General features: G+C 39.2%; 1 protein-coding gene across 1 annotated transcript in view; it reads left to right on the top strand.

Moving 5' to 3' along the window:
- Positions 1-697: 697 nt before the first annotated feature.
- The window catches only part of SPOCK1 (SPARC (osteonectin), cwcv and kazal like domains proteoglycan 1), a gene marked incomplete at both ends in the record, with an annotated part of 319,318 nt that continues 299,529 nt past the window's right edge, over positions 698-20,486 (top strand). The window contains one exon of the mRNA XM_082324565.1: positions 698-865. Within this exon, the coding sequence (XP_082180691.1) occupies positions 698-865 (168 nt within the window). The remainder of the gene's footprint in view (positions 866-20,486) is intronic.

Genomic DNA, 20,486 nt, shown 5'->3' with positions numbered 1-20,486 from the left:
GGGAGCGACCCCGCACCTCACCGAGACCGGTACGGCCACCGCCGGCCGCGGGAGCGGCGCCTCGCCGCGCCCTTTACCTCAGGCGGGCCCCGCCCCCGCGCCGCCGCCGCTCGGCGGGTAGATGGCGCCAGACCCCGGCTGCCGCCGACGCCCGCCCCGCACCGCGCAGGCACACAGCCGCGCACACAGCCGGAGCCGCCGACGGCGCCTACGCGGGGCTCGCCGGCTCTCCGACCCGCCGCCCGAGCAGCGGCAGCCGCACAAAGGAGAGGAGAAGGAGGAGGTGGTGGCGGCGGCGGCGCGCACGGTGCTCGGAGCCCCGGCCGGCGGCACTGCCCGGAGGTAGGGGCTTCCTCTCCGCCCTGGCAGCCAAACTTCGTGGAGCCAACGCTGGCTGCTCCCGCGGGAGGCTTTACTGGGGTTTCGTAACGCTGTGTTTTCCCCTGGCTGGTGTCTCTGCTCGGCCCCAGGTGACCTGTTTTATTCTTGTGACTGTTGGTGGTGTTCCCCGCCCCTGCAGGCTGGGCGGGCAGGGTGGGTCTCAGCGGACCTGGCAGCTCCGCAGCCAGAAGTTGGCGAGGGGCGTGAGGGGAGACCAGCCCGAACGCGGGTCCCCGCAAAGTTCCCTGCCCGAGGGAGCCGCGCCCGCTGCCGCCTGGCCGCCCCGCTCCTCTCCGCTCCTCTCCTCTCCTTGCAGATGTCGGGGGTGCTGGTAATCGCTGCCTGGTGCTTCCTGCAAGTGGAGAGCCGGCATCCTGAAATCATCACGAGTAACAGCAACCATGGCAATTTCCTGGACAACGACAAATGGCTGAGCACCGTTTCGCAGTACGATAAAGACAAGTACTGGAACAAATTCAGGGATGTAAGTACTTCTTTGTTTACCCCGTACTTCGTTTCCCGCATACTTCTTGTTTGTTCCGTTTGACCGTAGCATCCTTTCAATGGGTGGCTGCTGGCTTTTAGAAGATGTGGGTGGAAGAGAGATGCAGCTTGGGCAACCGGTTGCTGCTTGTCTGATGTTCAGAGCTGTTTGGAAGCTGGACAGGCAGTCCTGGCATTCTCAATTGCCCCGTCAATTGGGGCAGCTTGGGCTTGGTGTCAGTCTCGCTGAAAGCATACGGTCTTCAATTTTCCTTTGGGGAGGAACTTTGAAAAAAGTTTCTCTGCCTGCTGCTTAAGAGACTAGTTAACCGTAAAATGATGAAACTGTGTGTGTAAGAAGGGAATATTTACCAGTTCAAGCCACAAGGTGGTAAACATTGAAGCTTTTTTTGCCTGCAGATTTGGTGGAAAACATTTTATTGTTGATTCTGCTCATGGAGATATTTGATGCTGGTACAGGGCTGGAGGAAGCAATGTTTTGACTCCTTTTTTTCAGTCTGGAAAATAAGAGTGACTTCAAGATGTGTTATGACATGTATCTGTACAAAACAAATCACTTTCTTAAGCTTAAAATTAATCCTTGAATTCCCCTAGTTTGAATACAATTGCATCTATTAAGTCAATGACTGGAGAAAGGGAAATGCAACATTTATGGCAAATGTAATATTTATGGAGCTCCTTTTGCTTCTGTTGTCCATACACTGAAAAAGCTTTCTTGGAGTACACACAGAAAACCCTGCTGCAGTCTGTCCAGGGCTGGATAAGGGAAACATTACTGTTAATGTTGATCATGAGCACATTGAGGTTAAGCGTTCTTTATGCATGGGATTTGTGCACTGTGGCTGCAGTGTGACTCTAGGAAGGGGAAGAGTAGAGCTGGCTAGCAGTTCTGCTAGTACTATTCTGTAACAGTTTTTTTTTGTTTATTTGTTTACAAAGCTCTGGTGTTTTATAATATATTAACAGGTTAAACTTTGATGCTATGTGTTTGTTGTCTTAACACTGTATCTTACTTTGCAAAGAGGAAGGCAAAGTATTACAGTTAAATGTGACCTGTCCCTGCCTAGCTTATTCTCTCTACATTATTCTGTAGTTGTGGTCATCTCTGTGCCTGAGAAATCATGCTGTTCTAAATGTCAATATAACAGAGTATCACCTTAACAATGGTATCAACAGATATGTTGGAATGTATGTCTGTGTGCAGTCACTGTGATGACATCCACCTGCTGGGACTGTTGAAGTTCTCGTATAATAGGTGTCTGGAAAAGCCTATGCTTGTAGAATAACTACTGTTTTATTAAGGGGATTCTACGGTTAATATGGATTCATAGACTTTTACCAGGCTCCAAGGGAATCTTTGTTAATATCTGGTTTAGTCTTCTGGGGAACTCAGGTTAAGGATTTCACTTGTTAATTTCTACATCCAACTTGATGTGAGAATTCGGCAGCATTTGAAAATGGTGAATTGAAGGAAGGACTGACAAATTAATCTGAAAGCACTTTTTGAGCTTTAAGGCTTTTTTTCATTTTATGCAGGTTTTGGGGTTTTTTTTGGTTTGTTCCCCCCGCCCCCCCCCCCCCCCCCCCCCCAGCCTGGATTCCTTGCAACTTCTTGTCTCGTCTACTTTCCCCAATCTCACAAGTGCAATTGTCAGAGAAATGATTCCTCTTCCTGTGGAAGATGTTCGTGAAGATTCTGTCTTTCATGTTTTAAGGTTTCACAACTGACAATGCTTTTTTACACTTTGTGAAAATGATAACAAAACCCATAAAGCTTCAAAACTCTTTTCTATAGGAAGAATCATTTTATGGAAAAAAACTATCTTAACCAGTCCTCTACCAAGCAAAAGCAAATAGTATAAAGTTCATGCAAAGTTTAGGTATCTTTCTACCCAGACATCTTAATGGTTCTATTTAATTACTTCAAAACCTAGCATATTACAAATGCATATGATTATCCATGAAACCTTTTATGGGGTAAATTAACAGAGACTAATCATCATCTCCTACTAAGCTTTTTCCAAAAAGAAAATATAAAAAACTTGCTTATGTAATTAAGCTGCTAATAACTTGTTTTCAACCAAAGTGATTTACTGCATCATAATCCTCTGTGAGAGGTTCTGTGTCTACAGATGAAGACATGCATAAGTAGAGTTGCTGCCAGCGTAGTAGGTATAGTAGAGATAGCATGCTTCTTGCACGCAGGGATGTCATTAGAGGAAAGCTGCTCCTTGCTTCATGGCAGTGTTGTTGGGGATAGATTGTTAAAACATTTGTTAAAAGACTGCCTGGTGAAATGCAGCATAACAGCATTAACTGCTGTGTATGTGGTAGACTAGGATTTCATTCATAATTGTTGAATTGTAGGGAAACTATCTTCCCACCTTCCCTTTGTTCCCAGACTGTAACTATATATACATCATTACTAGATGAGGTTCTCGATGGGGACTTTGCACAGGAGGCTGGACAACAGAAGTGGTGTTTCAGTCAAAACCTTCTTGGGTCTGACAGTAGAGTTACTACAGAGTAGAAAGCCTAGTTCGTACTCTGTAAATCAGCAGAAGCAAGGTTGCAGTAATTATTATAATTACCTTTAGTAGCTTTCTGAATTTTATGTCATGTTATATAAATAAAATTGCACAAATATTTACGTGACTGTGTCCTCATGTGCAGTAGGAGAAACACTGCATGTATGGAGCAAAGATTTGATTGGTTTGGGTGTGGCCACTTCAAACTCTGTACGTGCATGCAGCACAAACATCCGTGCATGCATACATGCATATAAATCTGTCATAATGTGGCAGTACTGGGTGGTTTTTTTACAGATGATATATAATTGAATATAAAATTTTAAGTTCAGCTTCTCTCAACTTTTTCAGTTATTCTTTTCAAAATCAATTGGTTGTTCAGCCTTATTGAGCTATCGTCCAATATGGCCTGATTTGAGAAGACAGCTATTGATTCCCCGCCCCCCCCTCCCCCCCCCCCCAAGTATGACCCATATTTCTTTTGGGCAAAGACAGCATGGTAGTTGCACTTAATGGCCCAGCAGTCATTACTCTTCTGTGAAAAGAGAGCACAGAAGTACACCTCATTTGAATTCTGCATTACATCCACATAATCAGGCTAAATTTTTAAGTCTGACTGGATTTAATAGTGTGAAATGATGACCTGTCAACATTTTCAAAAGGCCTCAAGGGACCTGTTTGAAATAAACTTTACAATTCAATCTTTTCACATGATTTGAACACAATTTGTAGACTATTCAAGCGATCCATTTTTTAAAAACAAGCAGAGGCTGTAGATGAGTAGTAAGACCAATGTGACTGATCTGTCGTGAAGAACATGCTGTTGAAAATCTTGTATATTGTCCAGCTGTCCAGTATCAATAATGGTGTAATGTCTGATGTATTAATAAGCTTTCAGTACGATCTGAACTTGATATTCCTGTCTGTCTTCCACCTCTTTTTCATTGTCTGCTATGGGCTTTCTATGTGACCAATGACAAAATCTTAGCTCTATCTTAAGTCCCATTTTATAGCTGGGGATAATAGTATTTCTCTTCCTCACAACTGTGTGGTGAAGCTATAAAAAAGAAAGGACAGAGCTCAGGATCTGTGGTAATATGGAATTTATTATTCATCTAATCCATATATTGAATGTGGTTTGATACATACTTAAGTAACTGACTAGGTCTAGTTTAGTAAGTATCTAAAAAATAAAATCTAAATTATTACTAGAAAAAGAAAAAAGTAAGCAAGGTGGAGTCTGTAGGAAGGACCTGCAGCTATTTCCTTTCTACAGATTTGAGGCTTGGAAAAGCAAACATCAGGCATATGAGAGTCAAATTAGACCTTTTGATATTATGAACACAAATGTTAAGGCCTCGATCTTTTGATCAAATCTGTTGAGAGAGATTCTTTGGCTTAAGAGGAGCTTCAGCACAAATTTGACACCTGAATGTGAAGTGAATTCTTTCTTATGAGTCTTAGAAAGCATTTATTATGTGAATAGCCATACGCATTATTGTAATAGGTCACACTGCAGCATCTCATTGTCTTCATAGAGGCTTGGCACAGAAGGCGTAGAATAAGTGTCCTCTTAGTGTTAGGCCTGTCTTTAATCAAAATTATATGAACAGACTAATTCTATTACTGCTACTTGGAGTTATGTCTAGTACATTATTAATGCTTATATATAAAAAGGTAATAAGTTCAACTAGCTATGGATTAAACTGCAGAAAGGAAGAAAAAAGTTAAATGAACTTAGAGGATCTGCTATAAACCATACAAGGAATTTCTGTGAAGCTGAAAGCTAAGAATCTTGGCATGAACTCTGGTTTCAGTGCATGTTTATGCATGGCAGGCTGCCAGACCACGTTCTGAGCATTAACTAAGCTGTTTCTTTAAATTTTATTGCTCACAGAGTTTCAGTTCAGACTATCATGTTAAAACCCCCATGCATTATACGCCTGGAGATGCTCTGAGACTGCATGCCTAAGAAGCAAGGCATGAAATGTCATCATCTGTGTGTATATGTTTCTCAGACTTATTGTGGATAAATAGTTACATATAACTATCAGCAGCATGAATGGTTATGTATAAGTAGATAAGATATTAAATTTCCCAGGTTGGTCATAGACTACCATCCCCTGATACAATCCACTGAAGAGACAATTTTGTCAGTACATGAGCTTTCTGAGCCTATGAGTTCCTCCTCACACCTGATCAGAAGTGCAGTGTTAGGTGATGAAGCAAATACAGGGCTAGGAACTGAGGGACCGCTTGTTCCAGCTTTGCCACTGATGGATTGTTGGGCTTTGCACTGGCTCTTCACACTTCTGCACTGCTTTTCCCCTTGTTGCGCTTACCTTTCTCTGATTTGTTTAGCCCAAAATTAGAAGTGTGGTAGTGAAACTTCATAGCAGAGAGTTAGAAAACATGACCAATACTGAGAAGGGTTGGAATACCAAGCAGGCAGAATCGGAAGACCTTGAGAACTCAAGTAATAGAAATGAAATGAAATTTAAAAGTACAAAGTAGAAGGTCATGGAATGGAGAGCTAACACAAATTTATTCTGGGTCCTGGCAACTCAGCTTGAAATAGATGAGAGAGAAAACCTGTGTACTTTTATTGATTTGCAGAGTTATTCTAAGTAGTAAGTAATGCTAATCTGAGGAGAGCAAATATGTTGTAGGAATACATAAAATGAAGGATTTCTGGTTCTGTCAAAGAAATAAAGTTGTACAATGTATAGGAGAGAATACATAATGAGGAATATTGTGAGCACTTCTGATCACTGAAATTCAGGAAAGACAAATTTTTATGGAATTGGTGAGCCAAAGGGCTTCCAGCATCATAGGGGAAAAGACCCTGTTTTAAACTAATATACTATATTAGTTTACTCACACAAAGCTAATTGTATAAGAGTAGATTCAGGAAGTTTATTGAGAGGGACAGCAAAACCTGACTTGTGTGAAGTTGAGGTAAAGAAATAAGTAGATAATTGGTGACAAAAATAACCTTATTCCTGAATTTAGGAATAAGGTTATTACTCCACCCACAGTTATGTTTTAAAAAGTTATCTTAATGAGCACTTCAGTTTCAATATGTAGTTTATATGTTAACAAAAAAGATTATGATGTAGCAAACTGTAATAAACCCCCTGGATTTTGGGATTCTAGCAGCCTTGGAGTTCTATATCACATGTTTCTGATCATTAAGTTTAAAGCCCCTTGCAGATGGTTGCCTTGCTCCCTATCCATAAAGCTTCTAGAGTGGTAGAACCTGATCTGCAATACCCAAGTACCCCATGATCCTCTGGGATTTCTGAGCTAACAGTCCATTCGTGTAGACTGGATGCTTTCTGCTATCTATCTCTTCCCTGGCAGGTACATGCCTCCAATGTGGTCTCGCTACCAAGGACTCAACCAATTTCAAGGTACTGCCTGATACACTAGATGCTAAGGGGAAGCTACTTAGTTTGGGATTGCATTTTCTTTTTCTGTGTTGTCTTTAGATCTACAGGCAGATTTTTCTGCCAACAATTTATTACCAGAACATCACATTTTCTACGTTCTTCACCTTAAATGTAAGCACAGGTTTTTCTGTAATTCATTGATCAATACACGTATTCCTGGAGCAACCATTCAGGCCCTGCTAATTATGTAGTAGTGAAGCTAGTCATAAGGAAGGTTACAGTACACTTGAAGAATACCTGCTAGCTAGGTAATGGATGTACCCGGCTGGTAAAGTCGCTGGGTTATGTGATGGGACACAGGCAGCTCAGGCTTGCTTCCCAGGAGATTATCATTCCAGGCCCACCTTGAGATTTAATTGAGGGTGAAGATTGTGTGTATGGATTCCGGTGGATCTGGACTGAAGTACAACAGAGTTGATATGTGATTTATAAGTCTGCCCAGACACTCTTAGCATAGGTTGTCTCTTAGGGCAGTCCTTACTCAACAGAGGGACAAGGCTGGAATATAAATGTCATTGAAAACTACAGCTGAGATGTACTTGCCAAAGCTGAATGAAGTTAAAAGAATAGCAAAACAGGAGACTGAATCTGTGCAAATGTAATTCATAATCAGCTTCTTACAAACAGAAGAGATATGCTTACTAAAAATGCCCTTCTCAAACTTGACACTTTCCTTCTGCAGTGGACAAGGGGAAAAATAATGGCATTTATGTCCAAATAATTAACTTGGAAGGTACAGAGAGCCAGCTTTTTGTAATTAACTGACACTGATCCAGCTTCCCTAGGAATTACCTAAGACTCCAAAGCTAAATAGGTCAGTAGAAAATTAGAGTGTTAGTTTCTGCATTATATGTTTCAAATTATAACTTTAATAGTTTCCTCACTTACAGAAATGTTCTGTAGACTGCAATCACAAATCATGTCCCTGCTATGGAATTCTGTAGATTTGAAGTTTTCACTAATATGTTTTACAGGCTTTTAGAGCAATCATTCTTGGATTCTACTGCTCCCCACCGCAATTTCATAGGATTTCTTTTCCATAGGGCTCACTTTATTACAAATTTGAACTGTAATTTTTTCAGTTTCCTGGGAGGTGAGTCTTTTGTTATGTTTCTGCATGTAGACTGTATATTTTAAGAGTTGCAGCAGGAGCTATAGGAAATATGATGATGTGAAGAGTATGCTGCACCTTTGTAAGGACAAAAGAGAAATCTTTTGTCGCTTGATGAGCGTGAGGTTAAAAATGAATAAAAAAGTGGAAGAGCCAATTTTGATGTATTGCAATGTTAGCACCGGGGGGGGTGGGGTGGGCTGGGGTGGGTAGAAAAAGCAGCAAATCAAAACCCAGTATGCAGTTGTGGGATAGATTTTGTTTATATATTTATCAAAACTCATTCTTGTAAAAGGAAAAAAAGGGGGGGGGGGAACCCACACAAATGAGACATGCATCATGTCAAACCATGTTAGTGTAATATAAAATGGGTGGATTGAAAATAGTCATAGGAGGCTGAGTTCTGATGTCTGTTAGTGTAACGACTGTTATCAAACTCAAGTATCCACTGGTAAATAATACTAGTTTTATGCCAGGTAAATTGTCCAGGATTAGTGTTGAGAAAATCAGGCTCATTTTTTTCAAGTGCCAAAAGTTAAAGCTTAGTTATGATACAATATTCTGAACATCAGGGAGTTTATTGCGTTTTTTTTTTGTCTCGGGTATTTTAACTGTTTGCTCTATATGTATGGTTTTAACCAGGAGGCTAGAAATATGTAATTTCAGTCAGCACGTCTTTAACAATGTGTGCATTTTTTGTGGATAAAATACAAGACTGTCTGAATTTGGGGTGGGGCGGCTGAGCTGCTTTTACAAGAGGCAGGACTTCATGTGGGACATGAAGGTCCAATATTACATCTAGGGTGTGAAAACTCTTTTCTTTTAGATAACATCTGTTTATTCAAGGGCTTTTTGATTATTTCTTTTCTTATGTAACCAGAAATGAGATATGTCCAAAAGAGCTGTGGTGAAGTCTTGGTTATGTTGAAGCTGATGACCAAATTCTCAAAGACTTTAGTGAGGCCTGAGTTTGATTCTCATATTCCTCATCTTCCTGTTCTCTTAGACAAAGAAAAACTGTACGTGAAAGACCAGTTAGATTAAACAGTTCTTTTTGGCTTTTGGAGGACATTGTGTAATTGGAAAAGGCTGAAAGATCAGGTGTCTGGCCAGCATAAATAGAAGCAGCTCCCTCAAGGTCCCTGGAAGAATCAAACTCTCTGAAAATCAAACATCTACAGTCTACAAAGTACACATTTTATAGATTCCAACCAAAACAAGAAAGTGGAGTTGACACAGAGCAAAGTTAAGGTAATGCTGCTGCCTCCAGTGTGAATTTCTGTACTTCCAACAGTCAACTATGTTTCAGCTTTACACAGGGCCTTACTACTGCTAAGTTACCCAGTCCTCAACTCCATGTGAGTAGTCTGTCATCGGGTAGATAACTCCAGCAGTTATCATTGGTGGATTTGCTGTTGCAGGTTGGCAGCTAAAATTGAATTACATGTTTGGACTGAACATCTCATGAGTTTCAAGGCTAAGATATGATTCAAAATTCAGTTTACAGAGAAATTGCTAAGCTACTGAACAGAGGTCTTGGCAGGGAGTAGGTTGGTCTTTATCTGTCACTTCAATAGCTTGGTTTGTAATCCACGGTAGCAGAAAATCATTCTCATTAAATAGGTACAAGGGGGTGTCAATTAATTCTGTGGTCTTAGCTGTCCTCTTAATGAACTTAGTGTCATATATCCGCTTCACTGATTGCTTTCTTCTGGGCAGATGGAAAAATACTTTATTAAAAATTACTGTTAGAGTAATTATATTCAGACTGGTTTTCAAAAAAGGTTTCAATATATCATGGCTTACAGTTGAATTCTGGCTAACGCTGGGATTAATAGAGATAGTGATACCTGTCTGTCTATGCAGGTTATTTTGAAACTGTCCAATCAGGAAATTCAGCTGTGTATACAATTTCACATGAAATTTCACAGCATATTCTGTGAATAGTTTTTGTGTGCTGTTTAGCTTGGAGATCTGTCTTTGCCTTTCGTTGCCTGAGTTCCATTGCCTATTCAGAAGTTTATTTCATCATTGTCTTCTAGTGTTTGAATATTGTCCTCTCTGCCTTTCTCTTCAAGGTGTTGCAGTTAGACCACTTGAAGCTGAACAGAAGATTGAGGTAGAGAGGTAGAGGCAGCTGCAGTCACTGGAATTGAGTGTGGGGGGGTTGCTTAAATTTTAGAGAATGGAATGGGAGGGAGGCTGAAAATTATAATTGCAGTATTAAGAAGAAATGAGGCTGAGTTGCTTGTTCAAGAGAGTGAGTGGAAAACATTGTTTTTAGAGTGATGTTTCTGTATGTACTAGGGATGTTGAGGTTCTTGGTAGAATTTGATTGCAATTGGTAAATATTAATAAAAATCAGTTTTAGAGAAGTTAGAAATGCAGTGGCAGTGATTCCACCTCCTTCTGTATTTTCAACCCCATAGCTAAGATGACCAGTTTCACATTTTCTTCTTGTGCTCTCATCTCAAAAATACATAATTAAAATATTTCCACTAAACTGTACCACATAGGTATGGAAGTAATTACTTTTCCATGTTATTCCAATATGTTTCCTCTCCTTCCTATTTCAGCGGATGCATGTCAGTAATCCTTTTATCTGAAAAATTTACAGTAGGTACAAATGTGTAGCAATGATACCTTAAAGGAACTGTTCTGACATATGGTTGCTTTATCCAAGTCTTTTGTACTTTGAACGCTGATTTCTAGGAGAACTCTGTTAGTCTTCCAGTATTTGTGTATGAGCCAGTATCTAATATACTGTAAGTATTTGTACTCCTTGCTCTTACGGGAGTTTTGCTGAGCATGTTGAGCCCGTCCTTTTCAGAGCTTTCCAGTGCTGAACCTGCTCCTGGGGACCTGCACTGCGCAGAGTGGGCGAAGACTCCTTCCTCTTGTTTAAGAATACCTTTTTGTGGCATTCTTTGAGATGTCTCAGAGCACTTTTCTGATGTGGTTAGGCATATGGAGACATATATGTAGATTAGACAGATGTGGAAGCAGAGGATAAAGCTAGTTCAGAGTTATCCATCAAGATAATGTCAGATCTAACAACAAAATTTGTCGTGTAAGTCCTAGGACAGTGCTTTTCTACTGAGCTATGTACTGTGTTGGAATACAGAAAGACAAAGCTTAACAAGTCTGTATTCTTCCTTTGGATATATGTGCCAGTATCTGACAGCAGTGTTTATTGGGTCAAATTCATTTCTTGTTTGATAACATAAGCTTCACTCAAGGTATATAAGAGATAAATTTTGTCCATTTTTTTCTACGTGAAGCCAGGGTAACCAATCTTTTGGATGATAGCTAGACATTAGTTATTTATTTATTTAATACTAGATAGGTGCACCTCTTGTTTGATGTCATATTGAAGGGGGACTAGGTATTTCCTGTTAAAGCAGAGATACTATGCAAAGCAGATTTCCTGTATCTTGTTTTATTTTAATGTTGAACTACATGTGGTGAAACTGATGACTTAGAAATTTTAAATCTACTGATCTTTTTAAAACTTGTTTCATATGGCTAAAAAAGAAATTGTTTCACATAGAAGAACACCAGAGTGCCGCCTTCAGTAAGCATATCTATAGGCACAGGATAATCAGTGATTTAAATAGAGAATTATCTGCTGTATTCCTTAAACACAACGATGAGTCTCCACATTATGGTTCACACAGGACAACAGCATCCAAAAAGAAATCATGCCATATTTAATTAGAATAAATATAAACTGGAAAAATACTGCACAACTGTCAGTTATGCCTATAACTGCAGTTCTACAGGATAAAGGAAACTGGTAAACCAGATATATTTGCTTATAAGGAGGTATATAGTAATTCAGATCAGTGGCCACAGATTTACTAGTCTCCTCATGCTTATATAACAAAGTTAAGTTGGATACAAGCAGACACTTAATGGTTTATTTGCATTGGAATACGAGGCAAGATGGACTGAAATGATGACCCTTATGTGACACAAATGTCTATTTTTATATATAGTCTTCTTTTCTTTCGATAAAGCCTTTGGCTGCTCTCATGAAGAAGTGCTTTGTGTCTTATGCACGTGTCTTATCTTAATAAATGTTAAAATGATTGGCAGAGTGAAGATTTTCTGGCTTGTAATGAACTCCTTATAACCTGAGATGAAAGGTAATTTTTTCCTCTCCCAGAGATAGTGCTGTTAGAAGTTGTGAGTAAGCATTTCCTATCCAGGTGCAATGCCTTGTAAAAGAGAAAAGAAGACTGAACATAAGTACAAGAAACTTTAATGGGTATACGTGGACAATTTTTGAGCATTTGTTAAAAGATAATATAAACAACTTTAGAACCATTTTAAAATATACTGAAACTTCTAAAGCAACATCTGCCATCACAAATAGTCCCATCTCTGTATGTAAAAGAAAAAAAAAATCCAAACAGCTTCTTATGGGCCATATTCAGTATTTTTTTAAATAACTGCAGAACCTCAGTATTAGTTTTTGTTGAGATACTCCATCTGTGGTTTAATGGCAGAATATGGCCCTATGTAATCAAGAATGAGCAATATTCTATTACAGCAGGGCCACGTAGAAATAGAGATAGATGTGGCGTGTGCTCAATGTAGCTGTACTTTTCATTAGCAATGAAAGAAGCTGCAAACAGGAAGCAATTTTGAAACCTACCTCCATCATTGCAAAGCCATTACTGATATATCAGGGGTGGTGCAGTTGATGTGTTCCATCCAGAATGATGCAAGATTGTCTATAAAATTTGAACTCAATGAGGAGATAGGTAGATAAAAGATACTAAGCTGAAGCCTTAGGACATGGCTGATTTTAAAGCTGAAGCTTCCTGAAATCAGGAGTTACTGAAACTGCAATGATGGAATAAATGTGTTTTCCTCAGTCATTCCTTAAAAAGAGAAACTATAGGTGCAAGCAAATGGAGGAAAACAAAAAACAACAACAAAAAAACCCCAACAACAAAAAAAACCACAACACAAATCCAAAACCAAAAAACACACAACAAAAAACCCAAAGCATACAATCTGTGTCATAGGCAAATAAATGCTGGATAATGTAGCAGATCCAGCCAAAAGAGTCATGGCTGAGATGGAGACATACTCCATTAGGTGAGAAATCATGGTTGAAACAATCTTTTCTAAAGCCCAGAGATCTCTCCTCATGGAAAATGCCTGGCAGAAAGAGGAAATGAAGAACATGACATGTGTCTGTGTGTCTACCTAGGTAATGAATTTACATACAGAGACAGAATGGGAAGGAGGTAGATAAGGAAAAACATGTTCTGCTTCATTAGAGAGGATTCCAAAAAGGTAGGTTGATGATGGTGTTAGGGTTAGAGGGAGAGGAGAGCACGAAGGGCTTTAGAGAGTATACAACTGAAAGTTAGTTAGCTGCTGACCAGTATCCTGCATGACCCTGACCTGGGCAGCAAGTGTTCTTGTGAGTAAAGCTCCTGGTAACCCCAACTTAAGAAATGTGTGGGATTCTGGGCACAGTTGCAAAGATTGTCTTGCTGAGTATACACAGTACACGTTAGACTCCAAGCAATCACTGCTGGCTTATTGCCAGATGAGAAGCTATAAACATCTGCCCTTACGTGGTCTTCCTGCTGTGTGACTTGTGTGGTGTGTGGCATTGGTTTTGGTTTGAGATAAACAACTAAGATGCATTGTAGAAGGAATACATGTGCTTTAATCACTTTTTTCCTTGCAATGTAGTTGTGGATATCTGTAGCATTCATAATTAGCAGAGGAATAGATCGCAAAAGCTTTGTTTAAAACATCGCATCCACTGAGCACTGAGTGATCATTTGCTGCTGCAAGCTTATTTGGGAAGCAGTTTGCTCTGTACCCTTGGATGGTATTCTAATACAGGGTGAAGGAGTAAAGTAGGAAAAGAATTTCTAACGGTGTAATTCAGTGTGTAGGACATATATAAAGCATGGAAAACATCTAAACTTTCAAAACATCTCCTGGATGCTGGTGTCTCATGCTGCACAAGGACGAATTTCAACCTTTATCGTCCTGTATAGCTGAAACCTGTTATGTATGTGTTCATATATAGGGTAACTATAACAAAATGTCCTTAGGATTTCTCCTTTTGCCTGTCCTTATTTCTGTGCAGAAGGGAACAATTCTGTTCTCTGCTCAAATTTTGGTACGTATTGTAATGTAGCTTATTTAAAAAAAAAAAAATCAAAACAAAAAATCCCTATATATATTTTGCTTGTGTGCTTCCAGCATTAGCATTGTGCTGCAGTTTGTCAAAGCTAGAAAACATGAGAGGATTTTGTCAGCATTTCACCATGACACTTGTTTCACATAGAAAGCCAGAGGGCAAAACAAAGTGGTTTCTTTTGGTCCATGTAATCTTTTTAGAAAGCAGTGGTAGCCCTGCAGGCACAATCACTGAGATTCGTATGAGGTAATGTTCAGAATGATGAGATCTCAGATGTAAAGGCTGATTGATTAGTTACGTGATTCCATTCTCCAAATTTAAAACTTAAAAATATTTGATTTTAAGGAGAGGCAGGAGCAAGGAGAACAGAAGGTTGCTAAAGAGAAAAATACTCTAAATATGTTTTTCATCGATAAAGTAAAAATATGGTATTCTGTGTCCCAAAGGAGCTGGATGGATTATTGCAACCATCCAATCTAGTCAAGATCACATTTTCTTTTTTCTTTTTTCTTTTTTTTTTTTTTTAGAAGATAAATGAACCCATGTTGAGATGTTTATCTCTGTGAGATGACCTGTATTTACCTTCAAGTCACAGTGAAGTGGGTATTCTCTTAGTCTGTGAAACTATATTATATCAGTCTTTCTTCCTGCAGACTCTGTGGATACAGAGATAAAATACTTCTGTGAATATAGTGGTGCCATTCCCTCTATGTATGGAATATTTTGGACGGTATCTGTAATATCCAATGAAGTGATCTCTGAGAGTTCCTATTTTTCTCCATATGCTGAACTATAAATGTAAATAATGTTGTGAACTGTGTTTTCTTTTTCCATCATAAATTCCCTATATCTCCTCACAATAAGTAATTCACAGAATAAACAGGTAGGTTTTTGTTTGCCTAGACATCTTTCTAATCTCCAATTTTCATGTAAAACTGACTCAGAATTTTTCCAGTATGAAAATTAAAGTTTACAACTGCGCTTGTTTCTTCACAAACAAGATTTAATGGATTGTTTGTGCTTATTCAGTTCAATGGACAGGTTGTTTAATTCTGGAAGGTATTTAGATTGTAAACTTCTTGGGGTGGAAAGCCTTATATATGTTTGATCATACAGAAGCCAGCTCACTGGGGACTGTCATCTTTGCAAGGGCTGCTGACCAATACCAATTTTATAACAGAAATAATCTTTATCACCACAATATGGTCAGTTGTAGAACTAGAATTAAAACATCCATGTCAGTATGGGGTCTTCTTTTGTTGACAATCTCTGTGCCTTCTCAGTATGCTGCTCTTATTAAGTGTTTTGCTCAGACTAGTAGCAAACTTCAGCTAAGTTTATTGAAAGAATAGCACTTGCACAGAGTTTGACTTCTCTTGGGCCCTGTGTACCTTCCCTTTCATCTTGTAGACCTCATAAAACCAGTTCAGATTCAGGAATAGCCTTTTGTAAGTTAGCTGAAGTATTTTCAACTTAGTATTGAATGAAGTATTTTCAATTTAGAGATCATCAAAACAGTCACGACCATCATGTTCTCAGGTAACAGCATTCTAGTCATCTTAGCATTCAGCTACAAAAGCAATATAATTTCAGTTGCCCCATGACAGAACTAGACCTGAGCTGTTTCAAACTTCAGTCAGAAACACTTCCTTGACCAAGAGTTTTCAGAAATTTAGGTTATTACAGCCACTTGAGCTAACAGGTTCATCAGTCATAGGAACTTTGCCCGGAAGAGTTCCACTCTCTTTTTCGTCTTTGAGGCTAAGTCAGAAGTTCTGACAGTATGAAGCACTAGTGTCTCTATTACTGAAATTCTGAGGGTAAAAAAAAAAACAAATAAACAAACTGCGGTTAAAACAAACAACCTACCAACCCAGGTTAAAACTGGCTCTGGCAGATTGTTTGCATGAAAATCATTCACCCTTAGAAGTGATTAATTCAAAACATTGTCTAAGATGCAGTTTTAAGCCTAAATATAAGCCTGCTTGGGTAAGTTTTACTGTTTATTCTCATTGAAAAATCTGTAGTATTTTTCATCAAAAATGTTTCAGGAATCTGCATGCACATTTTATAAGGATGTCATCTGTAGAATGAATTTACCTTGTTCTCTAAGAGCTTCTTTGTCATCAAAGATATATTAAGGAGAAAATCAAGCTGCTTTTGTTACTGTTGTTCTTGTTATCAACTAAAGTAGACATATTCTATGATATTGTTTTAGTTTCTTCTCAGAAATAACTGGTATTCTGTCTGTTCCTTTGCTGCACTTCGCAGTGAGCTGGGCTGTGAGGGAATCCCTTGTAACATGTTGAACTCTCCTATGGAAATAATAGACTGTGACAGCCAAGGCCAAACTTCCATGATTTCTGGAGATAGCAATTCTAATGTGATACTAGAGCTGAAAAGAGTCTTTGAGAATGGAAAATGGATGTTTCCTACCTCCATTTTGAAGTGTGCTCTAGAGAAAGTAAAAACCATTAACTGCCCTTTATTTTTCCTTCTGGTGACCAGTTCTCTGATTTTTGCCCATTTGGTGACCATTTTATACTCAAGGTAAGTGTCTCTGAAAAACCGATAGGATGTCTTCCTGCTCCATGCAAGGTTAAGTTAGTATTTCTGAAAGGGCTGTTACTAGTATAGATCAACCTTCAGGCAGTGTTCTCTCCCCTTGGAAACTCTATACTGACATTTAAAATCTTGTATTTGAAATATTCATCAACTATATAGGGATAGGCGATGTGCTTCCTGAAAGCGATTTAGTTCATAATATATTTTGGTTCATGCCCAAGGTAAGGAGATCTTAGTAGAATTAAAGCATCTAACTCTGGATCCATTTTGAATGACAGGAGGATAGACAAAATATCTCTGCAAGCTCTTGATGTGAGAAAGTGTCCTTGAATTGTCCACATGTCCAGCTAGTCTCTTGACTAATGTGAACAGCCTTTAAAGCTGTAATGGCTACTGGGGAGGAAGAACAGTCTGCTGAGAGTGTAGATTCTCCAGTAATTAATAAGTCACTAGATAATGCTGTTTCAGAACTATCAAAATTATGGGTCTCTGTAGCCCTTTTCAAACAGGGACTTGGCTCTTGGCCTTTGCTTTAGACTTGACTAAGTACCTACGGTGTCACACAATGGTTTCAAACTATGTTCTTTCTGTTTTTTAAGGCTTCCTGCTTTGTCTCCAGATTCCCTGGAAGCCATCTACTCTTATTTATCTCTGAAGCTGACTTTAAATAAGGCCTCAGCTCTCAAGAAAAGAAAGCATTTTAAAGGATTTCTCATCAAAATGTTGTTAGCAAGGCATACTTAAAAATAAACTGCTTCTCTCCTTCCCTCCTGTCTAGAGTGAGCCGAGAGGACAACACCAGTTGAATCATCAGTCTGAGTCATGCAAACAGCTGTCATTGTTAGATGTAAAGATACTAAAGATGTAAAGATACTAAAGGAACTAAAAAGCTGTCATTTGCTTGCGAGTATTTTTATACTTGACTCACTTGTCCAGTGAAGGGGAGAGGTTTTTCTTTTCTTTTTGTGTCCTTTCACATGGAAAAAGGCAATGAAGCCATGTGTTGTGGTAATGGCTATAAACTGCTACTGAAAAAACTTTACAGAAATCTTCTACCTCAGAGCATCTGTCATCCTGAAATTCTTTTTTTGCACTTGTGCACAGGCTCTGTGAGGCCCTGCACATACATCCATGAGATCCTTCTCTCAGAATGCCTGGGCCTGTGCACATACCTTCTCCCCAGCTGTGTGCTGCCTGAAATCATTCACTCGTGCACCTAGACTGTAAATATGGACCACGCTCTCACCCTAACATCTAACACCTGACCCTTAGATTCATGGTTTTTCCATTGCCCGTCTCCATCTCTTTTCTTATTCTCTGTTGTTTTATATTTCTATATGTCCTGTAGCATACTCTGCAGTACCTTCTTTACTTTGCACTTCTTGCTTTTTTCTTTACTTTCTTCACGCTGTCATCTCTGTTGTCTATCCTCCTTCTTTCCTGCCTTTTTCTAGTGTCAATCTTTCTCTCCTCCTTTTTTATAGCTACCTTTCATATCTTCTTCCATTAGCCAACTCCTGTGAGTTTGCTACCAAACATTGCTAGCCAGTAAGTCACAGCAGCACGGAGGTATTTTATCCAAACTGATGATAATGTAGTCAGTCTGGTTTTGATGTTAAATGTGGCTCACTGAAAACTGGTGTATATTCCTGCACCAGGAACTCCTGCACTATGCATCACGGGGTAGCAGTACTTGAAGAGTCAGCCAGTGCTGCAAGATGACACAACCTTGGCAAAAGACAGAAGTGCAGAGACTACTTAGAGATTTCTCTGGTACTTTGTCCAACGTATAATTGTGAGCATTTGTTTAAGCTCTCTAATCACAGCTTCACACACACACACACACACACAAAAAAAAGGGGGAGTTTTGAAAAACTGTCTAGCTTGTAACATAAAAGAAAATCCATACTTCCAGTTCAAGAGAGTGGAAAGGAGATGAAGATGCAGCCACTCTTTATTGCTATGTCTGCCATAAAGCTTAACGTCACTGACTTAAATGGCTATTATCATTATATCTCTGAAAAAAGTCATGGTTTTAATACTCTCTGACTTGAGGAATCTAATAATACGAATCTTCAGACATGAACTGGAAGGCTTATCTGTCTAGTTCTTGAGCACTTGGAAGTTTTTTTTAGGAGCCACATTAAAGCAACGTTCCATACTCTTTTTTTAAGTGTAGTAAATTTGAAATTTATTATAGCTGATATCAAAATATTAAAAGAAGGGAATAGTGATATTTCTGGTTCTATAACCCTACAGGAGCATTTATTTATACTCTAGAAGATGGAATTTATGCCACGTAAGAAGGTTTCAGGCTAAGCCCAAGCACAACACTATCTGTCCACAGTGGCTTCTAGGCTGCACTGTCATGGTTTTTTTCCTCATTTATCCCTAATCGCCAGGGCAAGGCTCTTTTCTGAGATGTATCGCGCTCTAAAGTTTGTTGGTATGTTTTTGAATGCTTTTCTTGTTTTGGAATGGGTTTGTATTCCTTTCTTTCTAATCACCTGGAGACAACTCAGCAAGCAAAAAATGCAATGACTGGATGTGGCACTGACTACTCCTGACAGTTCCTAGTGATCCTGTGAGTGACATCAGGTGGTTCCTGCTCCCTGGGAAGTGCGCTGTGTGATCTGCCAGGGCTCTGGCTTCAGAGTGGGCTAGTGCGGCTACCTCTGCTGTCCCACTCTGGTGTCACTTCTGGTTAGTTGTCTGAACCGCTGCTTTCATTCCTTCCTTCTATTCCTCCTTTTCCTGTATGGACAGTTACTGACCCTAAACTCAGTTCTGTGTTTGCTTTTGGGGGGGGTGGGTGGGGGTGGTTACGGTTTGGTTTTTTTTAATTATTTTTTTTCCCCCTTCTCTGTGCTGCAATTATTAGCTCCTGGTGTTGTATCCTTTTTATGGATGAAATCTCCTGGTGTTAGGATTGGGTATATCTGTGAATATGTGGTGCTAAATAAATATTTTAGCATAGCATTTGTCCATAAGAACTTGGATTCCTGCGTAAGTGGTATACAGATACCAGATTAGTAAGAGTTTGGATTCGTGAGAAAGAGGTGCATAGCTATCAGAACAGTACAATCTTTCCAGCAAGTTTGAAGACATTAATTTTTCTGTTAGATGGGATATCGTTAACAAATGTAATTTTGTCTGCCCTGAAAATAAATTGAACAGAGCCTCTTGGAACACTGCGCAAAGGATAGACACTAACATAAAGCAGCTATATTCATTTAATGCAGGAAATAAAGGTATTGTATAAAGCAAGTTGCATTATGTAGAAGACCCGTTTGAAACACAAGGTTAATGCTTCGTACTGAGTATGCAGCATTTTATAGGTGCTACAAAAATTAATTTCATTTGTAAATGTCATACTCTATTTCAGGAAAACAGCAGCCATACCATTATTATGTAAAATACCATGGAATTAAAATGCATTCTTTTGATTAAGTCAATATTATGTTAACTAATTTTTGTAGCCAGAAGTACTAAGAGGACAGCATGGGTGTGTTATGTGTTCAATACCATGCCTGAAGCTTCAAACAAATTGCTGTTTAATAATGAAATTGTGAAGCACTCACCCTGATAAAGCTTTGTCATGTTCAGATTGAAGATACTGTTTCAGCGTATTTCAGAAATTCGTAATAACCCCCCCAGGTTCTCTTATCTTCTTCATGGAAAACCATAGTTTCTACTTATCTGGTCACTTACCTGTCAAAACAGTTTCCCTGAGAGCTTGAGAAAATTAAGTGTGAGGCATATCACTG

The sequence above is a fragment of the Platalea leucorodia genome (genome assembly GCF_965183815.1).
Source record: "Platalea leucorodia genome assembly, chromosome: 11".
In the NCBI taxonomy this organism is placed as follows: Eukaryota; Metazoa; Chordata; class Aves; order Pelecaniformes; family Threskiornithidae; genus Platalea; species Platalea leucorodia.
The sequence above is the reverse complement of the archived record's forward strand: the minus strand, read 5'-3'. Positions and strand labels throughout refer to the sequence as shown.